Source organism: Erigeron canadensis, chromosome 4 (genome assembly GCF_010389155.1).
Source record: "Erigeron canadensis isolate Cc75 chromosome 4, C_canadensis_v1, whole genome shotgun sequence".
Taxonomy (NCBI): domain Eukaryota; kingdom Viridiplantae; phylum Streptophyta; class Magnoliopsida; order Asterales; family Asteraceae; genus Erigeron; species Erigeron canadensis.
Genome location: NC_057764.1, coordinates 2,871,628 through 2,889,165, shown reverse-complemented (window position 1 = coordinate 2,889,165; position 17,538 = coordinate 2,871,628). Strand labels below are relative to the sequence as shown.

Genomic DNA, 17,538 nt, shown 5'->3' with positions numbered 1-17,538 from the left:
CCGATGATTTGTATTTATAAGTTGATAACGGAAACAATCAGTCATAATAATAAGCTCATAAAAAAAAGGAATTGAACTTGATTTCCTTGATAAAACACTTTAAAAAAATTCTGTATAGTTCTCATCGTAATGATATTTCATTATTCAAATATAAATGCTCAAAAGGTTAATATAATATGGCGTCCTCATATAATATGTATGTATTTGTTATTTTGTTAATTGAAATTTTATATATATATATAGGATAGCAAACACTTTAGGACATTGTCAACATCAATGACGTGAATATATTAAAGTTGAAAGTGTTAGCCATTAATCTGTTCTATCTTTAAAAAGAAAAATTGAACTTTTATAAATATAGGATGGGCCAAAGTCAACTTAGATGGGCCTGTTGGCTGTATATGTATTATGTATACATGAGTTCAGAACCAACATTTAACCATCACAAAATTTTTCAGGGTGGGCCTTGGCCCATTTAATTCATGTTCGGTCACTTGAGAGCTTTGTAAGATTCAACGGGTTGCAAGAGGACTTGTTTACCACAACCACAAATACATCTGAATATACCAATGCTTATTTAAAAGGGTTAAGCAGAGTTGACCAGCTCACGGAAACACATTTAAACCATCTGAATATACCAACGCTTATTTCCAAGTTGATGTCGTTTCCAGAATATATAACTTTTCAACACATGAAATCTAAATATTCCAAATTGCTTAAGCTACAAAAAGATTTGAACACCAATTACGAACCCTTGTTATCAAAATTTACAATGATTATGAACTCCGGTATTATAAGGGTGAGCAAAAATCGAACTGAAAAACCGAATAAAACTGAACCGTCAAAACTAAAAACCGAACGAAACGATTGGTTTCATTTTTATTTTCTAAACACCGAACGGATCGATTCAATTCTCGGTTTCATATGTCAGAAAATTAAAAACTGAAACAAACCAAATTTAATATTATTTATTTTATATTTATATTATTTTACATTTATATTAATTAATTATAGTTAGTAATATGTTAATATATAGATAAAGTTTTTGATTTTTAGTGTATAATCAGGGGATTATAAAGTGATTAAGAATTACCTAGACACTAGCCTGGCTAGGGATTAGTAGGTACTAAATGGTACATGGGGTCAGGAGGTTTGCATCCAATTACCCTTTTCAAATCTACTATATAAATAAAGAAAAATCGTTATGACATTAGATTTCAAAAAATTCTTTTATGTGATACTTTCACACATCCTTTTAATTTATTTATGACATCATCATATTTTTTAAATTTTAAAATATCCTCTATTTTATATACACCATTAATGTAAATTTTACTTAAATGTCTACATTATTATGTAAGATTTATCACTTTATTTTTTTTGTTATAATAGGTCAAAAACTATGATGTCTTTCCCGATAACGGTTTCACTCTTTTGTTTTTATCAACCGTATGTGTTTCAACGTGTGTCCACAACTACACAATTTTTGTTTATGTTTAGTTTCATTTTTTATATAACAACTTAATTATCACAATTTTTCAACTTATTTAACGTTGTTATTATACATTTTAATATAACAATATATTTTAAAGCTACCCCAGTAACATTCAGTTTATTTGCAAAACGTGTATAAATTAACCGGTTGAAGCTAGGTTGATTAGCTAGTAGTATTAATTTTAAGTTCTAAATAAATACGCATAGCAAATCAGTTCATTTTATAGAAAATTATACCAATTTAACACCTAAAAAAATATAACTATATCAATTCAACACCTAAAATTACACCAATTTACATCTTTACAACTATAATATCCTAATACTTATCCAATGCAAATACATGGGGTAACTTTATAATGACATTGGCCACTATTCTACTAATTTTCTTTGTTACAAAACTTTTCTATACAATAATAACAACATATTTCAATATATTTTAGTTATAGCTATTAATTATGTTATTCATATTAATATATTTATTCCGTACTGGTTCAACCCGGACATTTTAATTAAAATTATAAAACTATAACATATGCATGTAATTTTTGTCATTAATAAATCGATATGAAGATGATGAATTGAATAACTATAATAATTATTAAAAAAAATTCTTTGTTTGTAATAAAAGATTAGGAACTTTAAACAACTATTTAGTGAGCTATTTTTAATTAAAAATATTGTAATATATTTATGACATCATAATTAAAATAAAGACGTTTTAAGAAAAAAATGTAGACTTGTCACATCACAATTTTTCTAAAAATATTTTTGAAAGACAATTGTCTTTTATTTAGTATAAAGAAAGATAGCTATTAATTATGTTATTCATATTAATATATTTATCTCGTATATAATAATCTAGTTTTGTTTTTAAAAGTGGTCATGTGTGACTTAAACTTCAGGGGTATAGCAATCATTTCATTTATCATAAGACCAAAAATGTGATAGATGATTTATTGTCGTATGTTTTCAAAACACTATCAGATTTGCATAATAAAATATAGGGGTTGCTTGGTTTGGGTATTAAAAGGTGAGAAATGAAAATGATTATCATTATATTTATATTTATATGAATAACATCTCTTAAAATTGAAATCAACTTTACTTGTAAAATTTACAAGACTCATGACCATTTGATTAAAATTAAAGGTTAAGATTAAAAAATAATTTTTAAATCTTATCTACTAATTTTAATCCAATATTTAATATACCTAACTTTACTAGTAAAGTTATATAAAACTTTAAAAATATTATATAAAACTTCACGGAATCTTAATCCGTATTTTATACATTGAGTAAACGTTATCCATTACAATCTAATACACCATTAACTATTAAATGGGTGTTATTTAAGCTAGGTGATAACGTCTCCATGTTATCACTAATATGCAAAACTATTTCAATTCAATTATTTTCTTTAGAGTACTCCAACATTAAATATAAACGATTCATATGTCTACGCAATACGATGGTGATGATGGTAGCAGTGCGGGGTGGTGATGGCAGCGCCAGTGGCGACAGATGGTTGCGGTAACGGGTGATGGGGGCGGCAATGATGGTAAATGTAAAGGTAATTGATGTTAAAGGAGATAGTATAGTTATTTTAGAGATTAAGGAATTTATGTTGTTAATTATTTCATTAAGAGTATTATACGCAGTGGTGAAGTTTGAAATTTTTCAGTGGGGGTCGGGATCTAAATATTTTTCCTTAACGCTATTTTTCGGGTAAATGAGGAGTCGAAACCGAGTATATCAAATTTTTCTATACGAAAACAATAAACCCCCTACAACGCAAAAAAAAAAAAAAATCGGGGGTGGGGGGGTGGGGGCTTAAAAGTTGCGTCCTTGATTATATGTATTTTAGGTGATGATATTAAATCAATGAGTAAAAGAGAAAGAGGTTTTTCAATTGTATGGGAGTAGATATATAATGACTAGTAATACATATTTCGATCAAAAGTAAACAATAATTACGTATAGTATAGTATAATTTAGTTATGAATGGGGATTCCCTAAAGTTAACTTTAGGGGTAAAGTTGTTAATCTTAACCCTTGAATTAATATCAAGGATCAAGATTCAAAGATGATCTTTGAATCTTGACATTTGATTTCAATCCAAAGGTCAAGATACTTTCAACTTTACCCCTAAATAACTTTAAGGAACTCTAATCCTTTGATTATAGTGTTAGTTCCAGATTTACTGGACTCGCTCCAGACGAGAAGACTGGAGCCCTCTAAAGATTTGTCCAGAAATTATGAGAAGGCCAGTGAACCATTTACTTGTACAGGAATCTTGATTTCACCAGATTGGTTCACTAGACTTCACTCCAGTCAAGATCATCCCACTGAAGAACATTCTCACTGAAGTCTGAAGAAAGAAGTCTGATAAATGGCGGAGCCCACTGGCAGACTTACCAGATCTCCTGACTAGAGTCCTTGACAGTGTTATAGACCTTACAAGTCTGAACACTGATTACGAGGAATTGACATATTTGCCTTTGCACGCTTTTACCCGGACAATCCATTTGTCCTTTGTTAAAAGTTCTTACACGCGTGTAAAGGTGGTTGGTTAAAGTATTACAAGTCACATCATATTGTTTATGTACTTTAACCAATACTTTTAAGAAATAAATATTATATTCTTTAAATGCATGAAATATTATTTTTACCTATAAATATCAAGTCATTTTTCTCGTCTAAATTACTTTTGCAATTTGGTGCATTTGCCTAAATACTCTCGATCTTAACAGTTATACTTCACAACTTTAAGTATTTTGATCAAGGAGTTTATTTAGCAAATATAGATCTCTTGTAATTCATAGGTTGTTTAGATACTTACTTTTGTAATATCTAGGTTCTGCAACAACCTTGTCTTTTATTTAACATCAATAAATAAAATACATTTGAAAATTACATTTGTGTTCCACCATTTACATACTTGTTTATTTTATTTATTGCGTAAGTCTTTATTGCTTTATTTATATTCTTGCATTTATATTATAAACAATACTAGTTCAATCTAGTGCATATTTGACCTTGTTATTATACACTTGTAGGTTAAACTAGGGGTGTTGAAAATAACCAAACCCATTTAACCTGACCCGATCCAAATGGGTTCGGGTTATACAGGTTGGGTTATTCGAGTTTTGGGTTAGTTATTTGGTTAACCATACCCATATAAACTTAATCGGTTTGAGTTGTGGGTGATAAAACTTTATTTTGGGTTAACCCGAATAACCCGAATAAATTATTCTTATATTTTGTAGAATTATTATAGTAATAATTATGGCATGGTTACTAGAATACTAACACAAGTTGACAATTATAATTTTGTTTCTCCATTACATCTTTCAATATATATAAATTTTGTCTAATATTATGTAATTTGTTATTAAAAAATTGGAAACAAAACCGTTTGTACTTCAAATTTGGAGTGACTGATCACTATAACATGATATATAAGAATTTAGAGTGACTGTTCACTGTAACAAGATATATAAGAATTTGATTCGGAAATACAAGAATAAATATTCTTTTGGACTATAACGCATGTACTCTCTTCTGATGATGTACTTCAATACTCATATCTTGGAATTGTTATGTAGCTAAAATACCGTATTGTACATGTAAATCAGCAACTAACCCTATTTTTCACACCATAAGTTTTTGTAGTTATTTCAAAACCTTTTCAATTGGTTAATTTGGGTTTAACCCAAAACCCAACCCGAACTAACTCGAACCATTTAACCCGACAACCAAAACCCAAATCTTTATTCGGTTTGGTTTATGGGTCACATTTTGTATGGCTCAAACCCGAATAACCCGAAACCCAAATAACCCGACCCATCAACACCCCTAGGTTAAACCATCGAGGTAAGGACTTCATATAGTTATAGTCATGGTCAATTATATCACCACAATGTCCAAAACTCCAAATATCTAAGTTAGCATTATCGTTAATTAATCAGGAAGATAAATAAAACTCAAAACTATTTAATTATGTCTCGTGGGAAGACTTCAATTCCTGGCCAACCTGATCGATGTACTACTCAAGTTAACTGTGTGATTAAAGCTAATTATGACGTTGAAGCTAAGTAAACAAGAATAGAACTTGTTGGCTTGTTTATTAACATCTTTTTTTAAGGAAAATAACTACTTTATACATCCACCATTAAGTGTCTTTATTCTGGCTTTTAATAATTTGTTTATTCACTAATTGCCTGGCGATCGACCTGCTTATCCGCAACCAAATTAACCTGAATACAGCATGTGTTAAGTTGTTGGAGGGTTCTTGGCATTTAAATGCCTTAATTAGTCTTTTGGGCTGTAGGATTAGAGTCTTACATGGAGTATGCTTTTCTTGGGTGAGTTTATTTTACAGCTTCTGCCTTCTTGTGCCAATTGTCAGGATTGGTTGACACTCCTTAATTAGGTTTAGTAATGTAGTTTGGTCTAAACAAAGAATTACATAATGCTAAGCATGATTAATTTAGAGATTTGTACTGTATTCTTTTTTCCTCAAACAGGTTCCTTTAATTTTTTTATCTGTTTTTATGTTTGCTGCTATGTCCTATAATTTGGAGCAGTTTTGTTAGTATCTATGTGGGGACTACGTACTCATTGGTTCTTTGGAAATTATGTGAAGGAAAATTGCCATGTTTGGAAATTTATTCTTGTTAAAATATGTAATCTTATTCTTAGTATTTGTGGTTTTGTTGCTTATTGTATGATTAGCATGTATGCAGGTAGCTTATGGAATAAAATCAAGATATAAGCTGGACTTAAGTTGCTGCTTCTGATTAAAGGACTTCATAAGTGATCAAATACATAAGTTCAAGGACTAAAGATGCTAATACTGGAAACTTCTAAATATAAAGACTGTTTTTGTCATTAGTTCATAGTTTTATATATATATATATATACAAAGTTATGAACTAGATAGGGTTCATAACAAGATAACCCGTTTTCCCTTTTGATCGATATTCTCTCTCAATATCAATTCTGTAATAATCTCTATATTCATTTTTTGATCTTTGTAATAGAACACACAATAATCTAGTTGTGTGAATCCTACTTAAGTAGCAATTGGGATTTTTGATTGATTAATTGATTCAATTAAGATTGAATTAGATAAGATTAAATTGAGATTTAATCTGTATTTTCTGGATTATTGAAAGTTTGTTCATGGTATCAGAGACAGGTTGCGTTAGAAGATTACATCGATTAATCGAATTAATTTGTTATAATAATAATCTTAGGGTTTTGAGATCTCCGATTTAGGGTTTTATTTTTTTTTTGGGGGGATTTTGAGTTTAGATCTAGTTATTGTTAACGGCGTATGATCATTTATTCACCGTTAAAATATTCAGATCCAATTGTGATTGAAAAAACTAATTTGAAGAAATTAGGGTTAGGGTTTCCACTGTTCATCGACTAAGAGAATCGATTGAATAGTTTGGCTTCTTCTTCGTGATTCTGTTATTCATCAACTAAGTGAATCGATTGAATAATAGAGTTGTTCTTTCTTTATTTCATCCGATAGCACTGTTTGTCTTCTATTCCCTTATCTCTTTATTATTTTTTCTGTTATAAATTTTTTTTTTATCTTATTCTCATTCAAAACATCGGTGTTAAACTTGACCTACCTTTTGAAAGGCAAGGAATCCTGTCCCTGACACCTTTGGGAGAATAAGTTTTATTTTTATATATATATATATATATATATTTTATTGTTCTTGAAATATTGTGATTGTTAATTGAGATTAACTGTTTATCTACTTGTTATTTGTTTGTGATTGCTAATTGACTGTTTCTTGTTTGAGATTAACTGAAATATTGTGTTAAAATGGATGATGATAACTTGTATGGTTACGAAGAGTATGGTTATGTGTCAAATAATGAATCTGAAAATAATATTACTCAGATTAGCAAGCTTGATCTTAGCAGTCCTTTACATTTACATCCTAATGATTCTTCTACTCTGTCTATTGTTTCTATAAAGCTAAAAGCACCTGAAAATTGTATTTAGGGCAAATCTTTAGTAGAAAAGCTAGTCTTGTATGGAAAGAATTAAAAGAAACTTATGACAAAGTAGATGGTTCTGTGATCTTTAATCTTCATCATAAGATTAATTCTCTATGTCAAAATGGTATGCCTTTATCAGATTATTATCATAAATTGAATGCTTCATGGAAACAGTTTGATGCTTTGGTACAATTGCCTAGATGTACATGTCATGCTGCTTTTGATTCTGCTAAACATGTTCAATTAATGAAACTTATGCAATTTTTGATGGGTCTTGATGATATATATGTGAATGTGAGAAGTAATATTTTGACTAAAGAACCATTACTTGATCTTAGAACTGCTTATTCTATTCTGTCTAGAGATGAATCTCATAGGGGTATTACTTCTAATTCTTATCAAAAATCTCAGTCGTCTGCTTTTGTGTCTAAAGTATATCCTTCTAAAGGTTTTCCTAATAACAATAATTTTTCAAAAAATTTCAGAGCCAGTTCTTCTCAAAATAATAATAAAGGTTCTGCTATTGTTTGTGAAAATTGTGGTTTTAATGGTCATTCTATTGATAAATGTTTTAAGATTATAGGATATCCACCAGATTTTGGTAAAAAAAAGTTTGCAGGTTCTCAGTCTAACAACAGGAAGGTTGCTAGTCATTCTGCTGCTTTTTCTTCTACTCCTTCATTTTCTGGTGAGCATTTAACCAGAATTATGAATTTGCTGAAAGATAATGGTGACACTTCTCAAAATGTGAATGCTAATATGGCAGGTGTGATTTTAAATAATAGTTGGATTGTTAATGAAAACTTTAATAGGTTTTTTTGTTCTAATGCAAATATGAAACAATAGTCTAAAATTCATAGTTGGATAAATGATTCAGGAGCAAATCATCATATAACTTATTCTGAAAATGGTTTAGTTAATGTTATTGACATATCTGCTTTAAAAATTAAAGTCAGTCATCCTAATGGGACTTTTGCTTATATTAAGAAAATTGGAAATTTACAGTTAACTGACTATTTGACTTTATATGATGTACTTGTTGTACCTGAATATTGTGTTAAGTTACTTTCAGTACACAAGGTTGCCAAGGATAGTAAATTGCTTATTGTTTTTGATGAGTCTTTATGCTATGTTATGACTCAGGGTTTGAATACAATGAAGGTTCTGGGAATTGGTAAACAAATAGGTGGTTTATACTATATTGATGAATGTTTAAAAGGTATGCCTAGACTTTTTACTTGTAATGTGTCTAAATCTGTGTGGTATGCTAGGCTTGTTCATTCTTCTGATGATGTTCTGAATCAAATGCAATCTTTACTTAACTTTAAACATGAAAATGAAACTGTGTGTGATATTTGTTTTCAAGCTAAACAAACCAGGAATTCATTTCCTATAAGTGATCATAAAACTACTTTTCTTGGTCAACTTGTGCATTTAGATGTTTGGGGACCTTACAAGATTACTATAAGGGGTGGTTATAAGTATTTTCTAACCATTGTATATGATTATTCAAGATTTGTTTGGGTTTATTTGTTAAAATCTAAAGATGAAGTTCTAGAAAATGTAATTGTATTTTTTAACTTGATTAAAAATCAGTTTAAAACAACCATTAAAACTTTAAGAAGTGATAATGGAACAGAGTTTTTGAATTCTAAGTTTAATACCTTTGTTGAAACAAATGATATTCATCAAACTTCAAATGTTTATACTCCTCAACAAAATGGAGTGGTTGAAAGAAAACATAGACATCTTTTGAATGTAGCTAGGTTTCTTTTGTTTCAGGGGGGTTTCCCTCTTAATTTGTGGACTGGATGCATTCTAACTGCTACTCACTTGATCAACAGATTACCATCCTCTGTGCTTAATGGAAAGACCCCTTATGAAATGATCTTTAATCAGTTACCAAATCTCTCTCATTTAAAAACTTTTGGTTGTCTTTGTTTTTCAAAAAATTTAAACAATAATGATAAATTTTCTAGTAGAACCACCAAAAGTGTTTTGTTAGGTTACTCACCTTCAAAGAAGGGTTATAAACTTTTGTCACTTGATGATAATTCAATCTTTGTTTCAAGAGATGTTAAGTTTTTTGAGCATATTTTTCCTTTAAAACAAAAAACTGAATTAATTAAACCTTCTGAAAATGATTTCTTTAATTTCCTTGATGAAAATGAGTATCCTAAATCACCCTATGATGAAGAGAGAGATGGTGGGATAACCGATTATGATGGCAATAGTCCTTCTCATTCAGGCAGTGTTCATAATGACATTACCAATGAGAGTGTGACAACTGCAACATATGAAGATAGTATACATAATTCCGAGGGTGAAGTTGGTTTAGATAATCATTTGATTCAAAATAATGATCATTTATTTGAGAATAATGTTGATGATTTAAATAATCAAGAAGAAAATCAATTCTTAAACAATGACAATATTGATAATCAGTCTTTGAGAAGATCTGAGAGAGTTTCTGTTTTTCCAAATAAGTATAAGGATTTTGTTGTTAATTCTAGTATTAAGTATGGTCTTGAAAAGTTTGTTTGTTATTCTGCCCTTACTAGTGATTGTTTTTCATTTATTTCCATGCTTAATAAAAGCACTGAACCTCAAAGGTACAGTGAAGCTTGTAAGCACACTGAATGGGTAGATGCTATGAATAATGAGATAGAGGCTCTACACAGAAATAATAATTGGGAATTAACTGAGCTTCCCAAAGATAGAACACCCATAGGTTGTAAATGGATTTATAAAACAAATATAAGTCAAATGGTGAAATAGAAAGATATAAGGCTAGACTTGTAGTAAAAAGTTATAGTCAAAGAGAAGGTGTTGATTTTGATGAGACTTTTTCTTCTGTAGTCAAAATTGTGACTGTTAGATGCTTGATCAATATTGCTATACAAAATGATTGGAATTTCTATCAACTTGATATAAATAATGCTTTTTATATGGAGATCTTGATGAAATTGTTTATATGAAGCCTCCTGAAGGTTTTTGTGATGTTAATGATAAAAGAGTTTGTAAACTAAATAAATCTTTATATGGGTTGAAACAAGCTCCTAGACAATGAAATGCTAAGTTATGCATTAATTAAACATGGATTTGTTCAAAGTAAAAGTGACTACTCCTTGTTTACAAAACATTCTGATTACTTGTTTATTGCACTACTTGTTTATGTGGACGATATTATTGTTACAGGAAATGATGAATCTGAAATTGAGAACTTTAGGTGTTATTCGAAAACACAATTTCAAATTAAAGATTTAGGGTTATTAAAATACTTTCTTGGAATTGAAGTCGTTAAAACTATAAATGGTGTTTGTTTAAATCAAAGAAAGTATTGCTTAGATCTCCTTGCTGAATTTGGATTGCTTGCTGGAAAACCTATTCATGTTCCTCTTGATCCTAATGTGCAACTTTCTAGTGAAGAAAGGAGTTCTGATCCTGTTTTATTAAATATTACCAATTATCAAAAACTCATTGGTAAATTGATATATCTAACTCATACCAGACCTGACATTGCTTATACTGTACATTATTTAAGTCAGTTCATGCACAAACCTTTAACTTCTCATCCTAAAGTTGCACTTAGAATTCTTAGATATCTGAAAGGTGCTCCAGGAAAAGGTATTTCTATTCTGAAATCTTCTTCTACAATTCTTGAAGCTTATGTTGATTCTGATTGGGGAAAATGTATTGCTAGTAGGAGATCTGTTACTGGATATTGTGTTTTTTTTATGTGGATATTTAGTGTCTTGGAAAAGTAAGAAACAAAACACTGTATCTAAATCTTCAGCTGAAGATGAATACAGAGCTTTGGCTGCTATAACTTGTGAGGTTATTTGGATTGAAATTTTTTTGCAGGATTTACAATTTAAGAATGTACTTCCTATAAAAGTGTTTTGTGATAACAAATCTGCTATTAAAGTATCTTCCAATCCTGTTTTCCATGAAAGGACTAAACACTTAGAAATTGATCTTCACTTTGTGAGAGAAAAGATCTTGGCAGGGGTCATTAAAGTTGAGAAAATAGATTCAGCTAATAATATAGCTGATATTCTAACTAAAGGATTGGATACAAAATCTCATGAAATATTTTGTAGAAAATTGGGGTTAACAAATATTTTTGAGAATAAGATTAAGGAGAGATGTTAAAATATGTAATCTTATTCTTAGTATTTGTGGTTTTGTTGCTTATTGTATGATTAGTATGTATGCAGGTAGCTTATGGAATAAAATCAAGTTATAAGCTGGACTTAAGTTGCTTCTTCTGATTAAAGGACTTCATAAATGATCAAATACATAAGTTCAAGGACTGAAGATGCTAATACTGGAAACTTCTAAATATAAGGACTGTTTTTGTCATTAGGTCATAGTTTTATATATATACAAAGTTATGAACCAGATAGGGTTCATAACAAGATAACCCGTTTTCCCTTTTCATCGATATTCTCTCTCAATATCAATTCTGTAATAATCTCTATATTTGTTTTTTGATCTTTGTAATAGAACACACAATAATCTAATTGTGTGAATCCCACCTGAGTAGCAGTGGGGATTTTTGATTGATTAATTGATTCAATTAAGATTGAATTAGATAAGATTAAATTGAGATTTAATCTGTATTTTCTGGATTATTGAAAGTTTGTTCAATTCTGTTTTTTTTTTTCTGCTCGAGTTTTTTAAGTTAAGATGGATTAGGATATCTTCAATGAGAAAAAGCTTTTAAAAGCTTTTTGTTTTGCCAACTAATCAATCCGGGGTAAAAACCGGTGACACAACCTCAAGGCTTGTATGGCACTCTGCATCAAAAACAATACGGACACGACCTTCATGAGTGCGGTTTTTCTCTTGTCTCGGTTTTCTGTAATTGGCATGAGTTTTTTTCATTATTTTGCAATCCTCGCAGTTAAAGCTCCGGGAAGAATCTAGAATGTGTTGCTGTGTTTTATTTCTAGATTTGTGATTGTACTATTTGGCTTCCAGCGTTTGCTAATGATCATTCTTAATACATTGTGCCGTTAGTTAAAACATAAAAGTGATCAAGCGTTTAATAGTTATGTATAGAGAAAATAGCATGAATACCCAAAAATCACTATAAATATACAAAAATACCCAACTTTTTTTGAGTTTTCATAAAATACCCATTAAATCACAAATCGCAAATCAGATTTGCGATTCAGACCCTAAATCGCAAGTCGCAAATGAGATTTGCGATTTAGACCCTAAATCGCAAATCAGATTTGCGATCTGCGATTTGCGATTTTGAGATTTTTTAAGTTCATGCTTGATATAAAGATCGATATCCAACTCCATTACATCACCTAATGTTAGTACTTTTCTTTAAGTGGCAAAGGCAAATGATGTGTCGATGCTTTGGTTTGAATTAAGGTTTCAAGTTTCATATAAACATATCGATATAATTAAACTCTGTAACCAAGTAATTCAATCATAACAAGAAAGTTATTCTACCAAAATTACTCATATTAAATATATCAATAGTAGTATTAGTAGTAAATATCAATACGCCCCTGCATTGAAACTGCAGCAAAAAATTAAGAAAATAGGGTCCATAGGGATGATTGTAGAACTTTGGTGAATATGTCTACATCCTGTATATTGTGCTAGTGAGACGGTTAATGAAGAACGTGAACTTGGCCAGTTGCCACTTTGTCATAGCCGAAAATAATATCGATCAAATCATCAAATTATGGTTTGTTTCATGGGTTTGTATTGTACTAGACTAGAAGACAAGTAGGCATTTTAACATTGCTACAGTGGACAATGGAGCTGGATAAAAATAGAATTTCCTTTTCATTAAAGCAAAGCATCGACACATCGTTTGCCTTTGCCACTTGAAGAAAGTACTAACATTAGGTGATGTAATGGAACTGGATATCGATCTGTTTATATCAAGCAAGAATTTAAAAAATCTCAAAATCGCAAATCGCAGATCGCAATTCTGATTTGCGATTTAGGGTCTGAATCGCAAATTTGATTTGCGATTTGCGATTTAATGGGTATTTTATGAAAACTCAAAAAAAGTTGAGTATTTTCGTATATTTAAAGTGATTTTTGGGTATTCACGCTATTTTCTCTTATGTATATCTCATCCCTTTGAAGCTTCTGTTATGAATTGCAATGATGTATACTGCTATGTTTAATTTGGTTTGTATAGTATAAACTATTAAACTACTCTATATCATAATATCCTCGTTTATGATTTTTTTTTTCTCGCTTTTATGGTGTACAAAACATTTATATACAGAATACAAAAAAGCAGAAGTTAAAATAGCCATAAAGATTCATGTGGGTATGTTACAAGTAATAAGACATCCACACAAACCACAAAAAAAAAAACTCTTCACTCAAATCTTGAATATCAATGCAACTAAATTAGAATGTTTATGTGAATGCAGGTCCTAATTTCACCTTTAAAGAAACATTGATGTTTGTATATTTACAATCGACAAATAATGCATTATTCACGGGCATATATGCATTTGCCGATATTCAAAATGCACCACTATGACAAAACGATTTCAAATGTACAGCACAAGGCACACAAATAGATCGGTTGCAGCCATGAACACGTAAAAGTTACCTTTGTAGAGTCGGTGGCACACAGAATTCTGAAGTCTTTGAAATCAGTGGTTAGTCTCACAGTGATTTCTTCTCAGATGTTTGAGCATGAGATTCCATAGGGAGAAGAGACAAGATTCGCATCCTAAAGACAATGGTTACCATATGCATAAAATTTAGCCTTATATTAGTAATGCTGTACACTCAACTGAATTTAAAGTCATTCCGATTTATCCCTGGGTCTTTAAGTTTCATAACCAATTTTGACCCATTTACTTACAAATGGGTTCATATGACTTTGTATTTAATCTCAAAAGGGTCAGATGGGAAAGGAAAATAAAAATTGCGTTGAGGGAATAGACGGTGTAAGTTGCAGAAAATGTGTAATTTGAATAAATAAAACCTTCTAAACCCTTTTCTTGGAAAAGAGAGAGTTGGCTTTAAATTTTAAAACATATTAAAAGCTACTCATTCTAATACAAAATTCTTTTTTGTGTATTCAAAAAAACTTTCTTTTTTCTACCTTTTATCAAAAAAGCCTTTGTACCCAATGCTATCCGAAAGAGTTTTTTTCTTCAAAAAGTTACAAGGAAAAGATTATCATATTGCATGGTTTAACTTTATAAGTCAATGAATTGGTGTGGACTTGGAGAGTTCTTTTTAAAGTCTGGTTTACCTTTAGGGGGTGTTTGGTTCGTGGAATTCTTAAGAATTCCTAGGAATTGGAATTCGAATTCCTTTCCTTTCCCATGTTTGGTTGAAAAGTATAATGGAATTGAAATTATAAACATTCCACCAAATTCTTTAAATCATGGAATGTTAAATTCCTTCAAGATATCGATGGAATTATAAAACTTTCCATTGGAATTCATAAAAAGCCCACAAAAATAAACCCTACCCTTTTTCCATCAGACGTTATTATGTTCTTCATCTAAAAACTTTTCTTCCCCATAGTTGCTTCTCAAGATCTCCTCCAAAAGTTTAGATCTACAATTTTCGGTTTCTATCACAAAGGTATTTCTCTCTTTTTCTTTTTATCTTCTCAAATCTTATTTCATATCTTTTAATCTTATCTTTTTTCTTTTAAATTATTATTTGTGTTCCTGCATCTTGATTTGTTTTTTTTCCTTTTTTATTATAATGGAATTTCTAAGTTAGGGTTTATTTTTATTATGTGTTATGTTAATACCAACTATATATATATATATATATACACATATATAAACTTAAAACTTTGGCTGTTTTAGAAAAAAAAAACTAAAAATATAATTTTTCTTCAGCAGCTCCATCACTTTTTCCTTTGAAATCCTTTCAAGTTTATATATGAATTCACACTTGCTTAAATACGGGATTCATAAACTCATCAGTATAAAAAAATGGGCTTTATATCTATTTATATAGCAAGGAGCATATGTTTTTTTCCTGGAATTGAAGCAGTGGTATATGAAATAAGTAGTTAGTTTTATATGAAATTTTTATGGACAGGATATGGCTCGGCTTAGTTTAACAGCCCAAAAATGTAAGAAGAGAAGACAAACATTGATTTTATCTTGGTGGAACCAAGTGAATATAGTTATCTGTTGGTTCATTGTATATCTTTACATGTTGCTTATCGAATACCAAATGGATAAACCACGTATTCGATACACTTTGTCAAAAATAAATCGACATTCAATATTGAATAGATATGTTTATGAGAGTGATACTTTGGCAATAACAAATATTAGGATGAACCGGAGATGTTTCGACAAGTTGTGTGCCATGCTTTTTACATTTGGTGGTTTAAAATCAAGTAGAAATATGGGTATAGAAGAGCAGGTTGTAATATTTCTTCATATGATAGCTCATAATATTAAGAATCGTACCATGATAACCAACTTTCATCGTTCGGGAGAAACAATTAGTAGAACATTTTCTCGTGTTTGTAATGCGGTTATCAGATTGCATTCACGTTTGCTCAAGAAACCCGAACCTGTTCTCGAGAACTCCACTGACCATAGATGGAAATGGTTCAAGGTATATATATACATCAGATTAACTATTTATGTTAGTAACTTCAAGTATATAATAACTTGTTTATTTTTTTTCTTCTTAGAATTGTCTAGGAGCTTTAGATGGAACATACATACAATGTTTAGTACCACTCGGGGAGAGACCTAGATATAGAACAAGAAAGGGAGATATTGCCACAAACGTGTTAGGCGTGTGTTCACAAGATATGCAATTTATCTTTGTGTTACTGGGTTGGGAAGGGTCTGCAGCAGATGGTAGAGTGTTACGAGATGCTCTTGATCGACCTAATGGATTAAAAGTTGCAAGACCCGGTTACTATTTGGTAGACGCTGGATATACAAATGGAGAGGGTTTTTTAGCCCCGTATAGAGGACAAAGATATCATTTAAATGATTGGCGTGATGGATACCAACCGACTACACCAAAAGAATTCTATAACATGAAACATTCATCGGCAAGAAATGTAATAGAAAGATGTTTTGGTCTTTTGAAGGGAAGGTGGAAAATTTTGAAGGACAACTCATTTTATCCTATTGATACAAAGATTAGAATCATAATGGCATGTTGTCTCCTCTACAATTTTATAAGACAAGAAATAGAAGAAGATCCGCAAGAAATGGAAAATGATGATGTGGATGAGGGAACCGGAGATGGAGGTGGATATGGAGAAGAGGATAACATAAGTTCTGTTGGAACTTCAAACGAGTGGACTACATTTAGAAATAATTTAGCAAATACTATGTTTGAGTCTTGGAATGCTAGCCGCATTTGAAACTTTTATGTATTGTTGCTTTTATTAATTCCATTTGAACCTTGTATCTTTGCTTTTATTAGTCCTGTTTTAAGCTTCTGTTTATCCATTTTTAGTGTTGTTTTTATGCTGATTAGGGTTGTTTTTGCTGCTGTGTAGTGCTGCATGTTTATCCATTTTTAGTGCTGCTTTTGATGCTGATTAGGGTTGTTTAGGCTGTTGTTTTTGCTGCTGTGTAGCGCTGCCTGTTTATCCATTTTTAGTGTTGTTTTTGATGCTGATTAGGGTTGTTTAGAATGTTGTTTTTGCTGTTGTATAGTGCTGCCTGTTTATCCATTTTTAGTGTTGTTTTCGATGCTGTTTAGGGTTGTTTAGGCTGAAAGTTTTATGGTTGAAAGTTTCAATGATGCGGTGAAGTTTTTTGGTGAACGCCTCAAAGAGCACATCTCAAACAAGTTTTATGGTTGAAAGTTTCAATGATGCGGTGAAGTTTTTTGGTGAACGCCTCAAAGAATCGTCGGCTGAATTGAGTGAAGGTATAAAACTTGATGTTGAACTAAATAAGAAAACCGCTATGCTACCTTCGGCGCTTGAAAAAATAACATCTTTGTCTCAGTTGGAAAGATTTAAGGCAATTCGAAAAATGAAAAGTGATCCTGATAGTGTGCTTA

General features: G+C 30.6%; 1 protein-coding gene across 1 annotated transcript; it reads left to right on the top strand.

Annotated features, from left to right (window-relative positions):
- Positions 1-15,903: 15,903 nt before the first annotated feature.
- On the top strand, positions 15,904-16,888 carry LOC122595408 (protein ALP1-like). Its single transcript, XM_043767761.1, has 2 exons — positions 15,904-16,119; positions 16,199-16,888. The coding sequence occupies exons 1-2, from the start codon at positions 15,904-15,906 to the stop codon at positions 16,886-16,888; spliced, it is 906 nt and encodes a 301-aa protein (XP_043623696.1).
- The last annotated feature ends 650 nt before the right edge of the window (positions 16,889-17,538 follow it).

Excerpts from the sequence above, each read along its gene's own strand:
- LOC122595408 (XM_043767761.1), top strand. The coding sequence starts at position 15,904 with ATGGGTATAGAAGAGCAGGTTGTAATATTTCTTCATATGATAGCTCAT. Across the intron at positions 16,120-16,198 it reads ATAGATGGAAATGGTTCAAG|AATTGTCTAGGAGCTTTAGA; the intron begins GTATATATATAC and ends TTTTCTTCTTAG.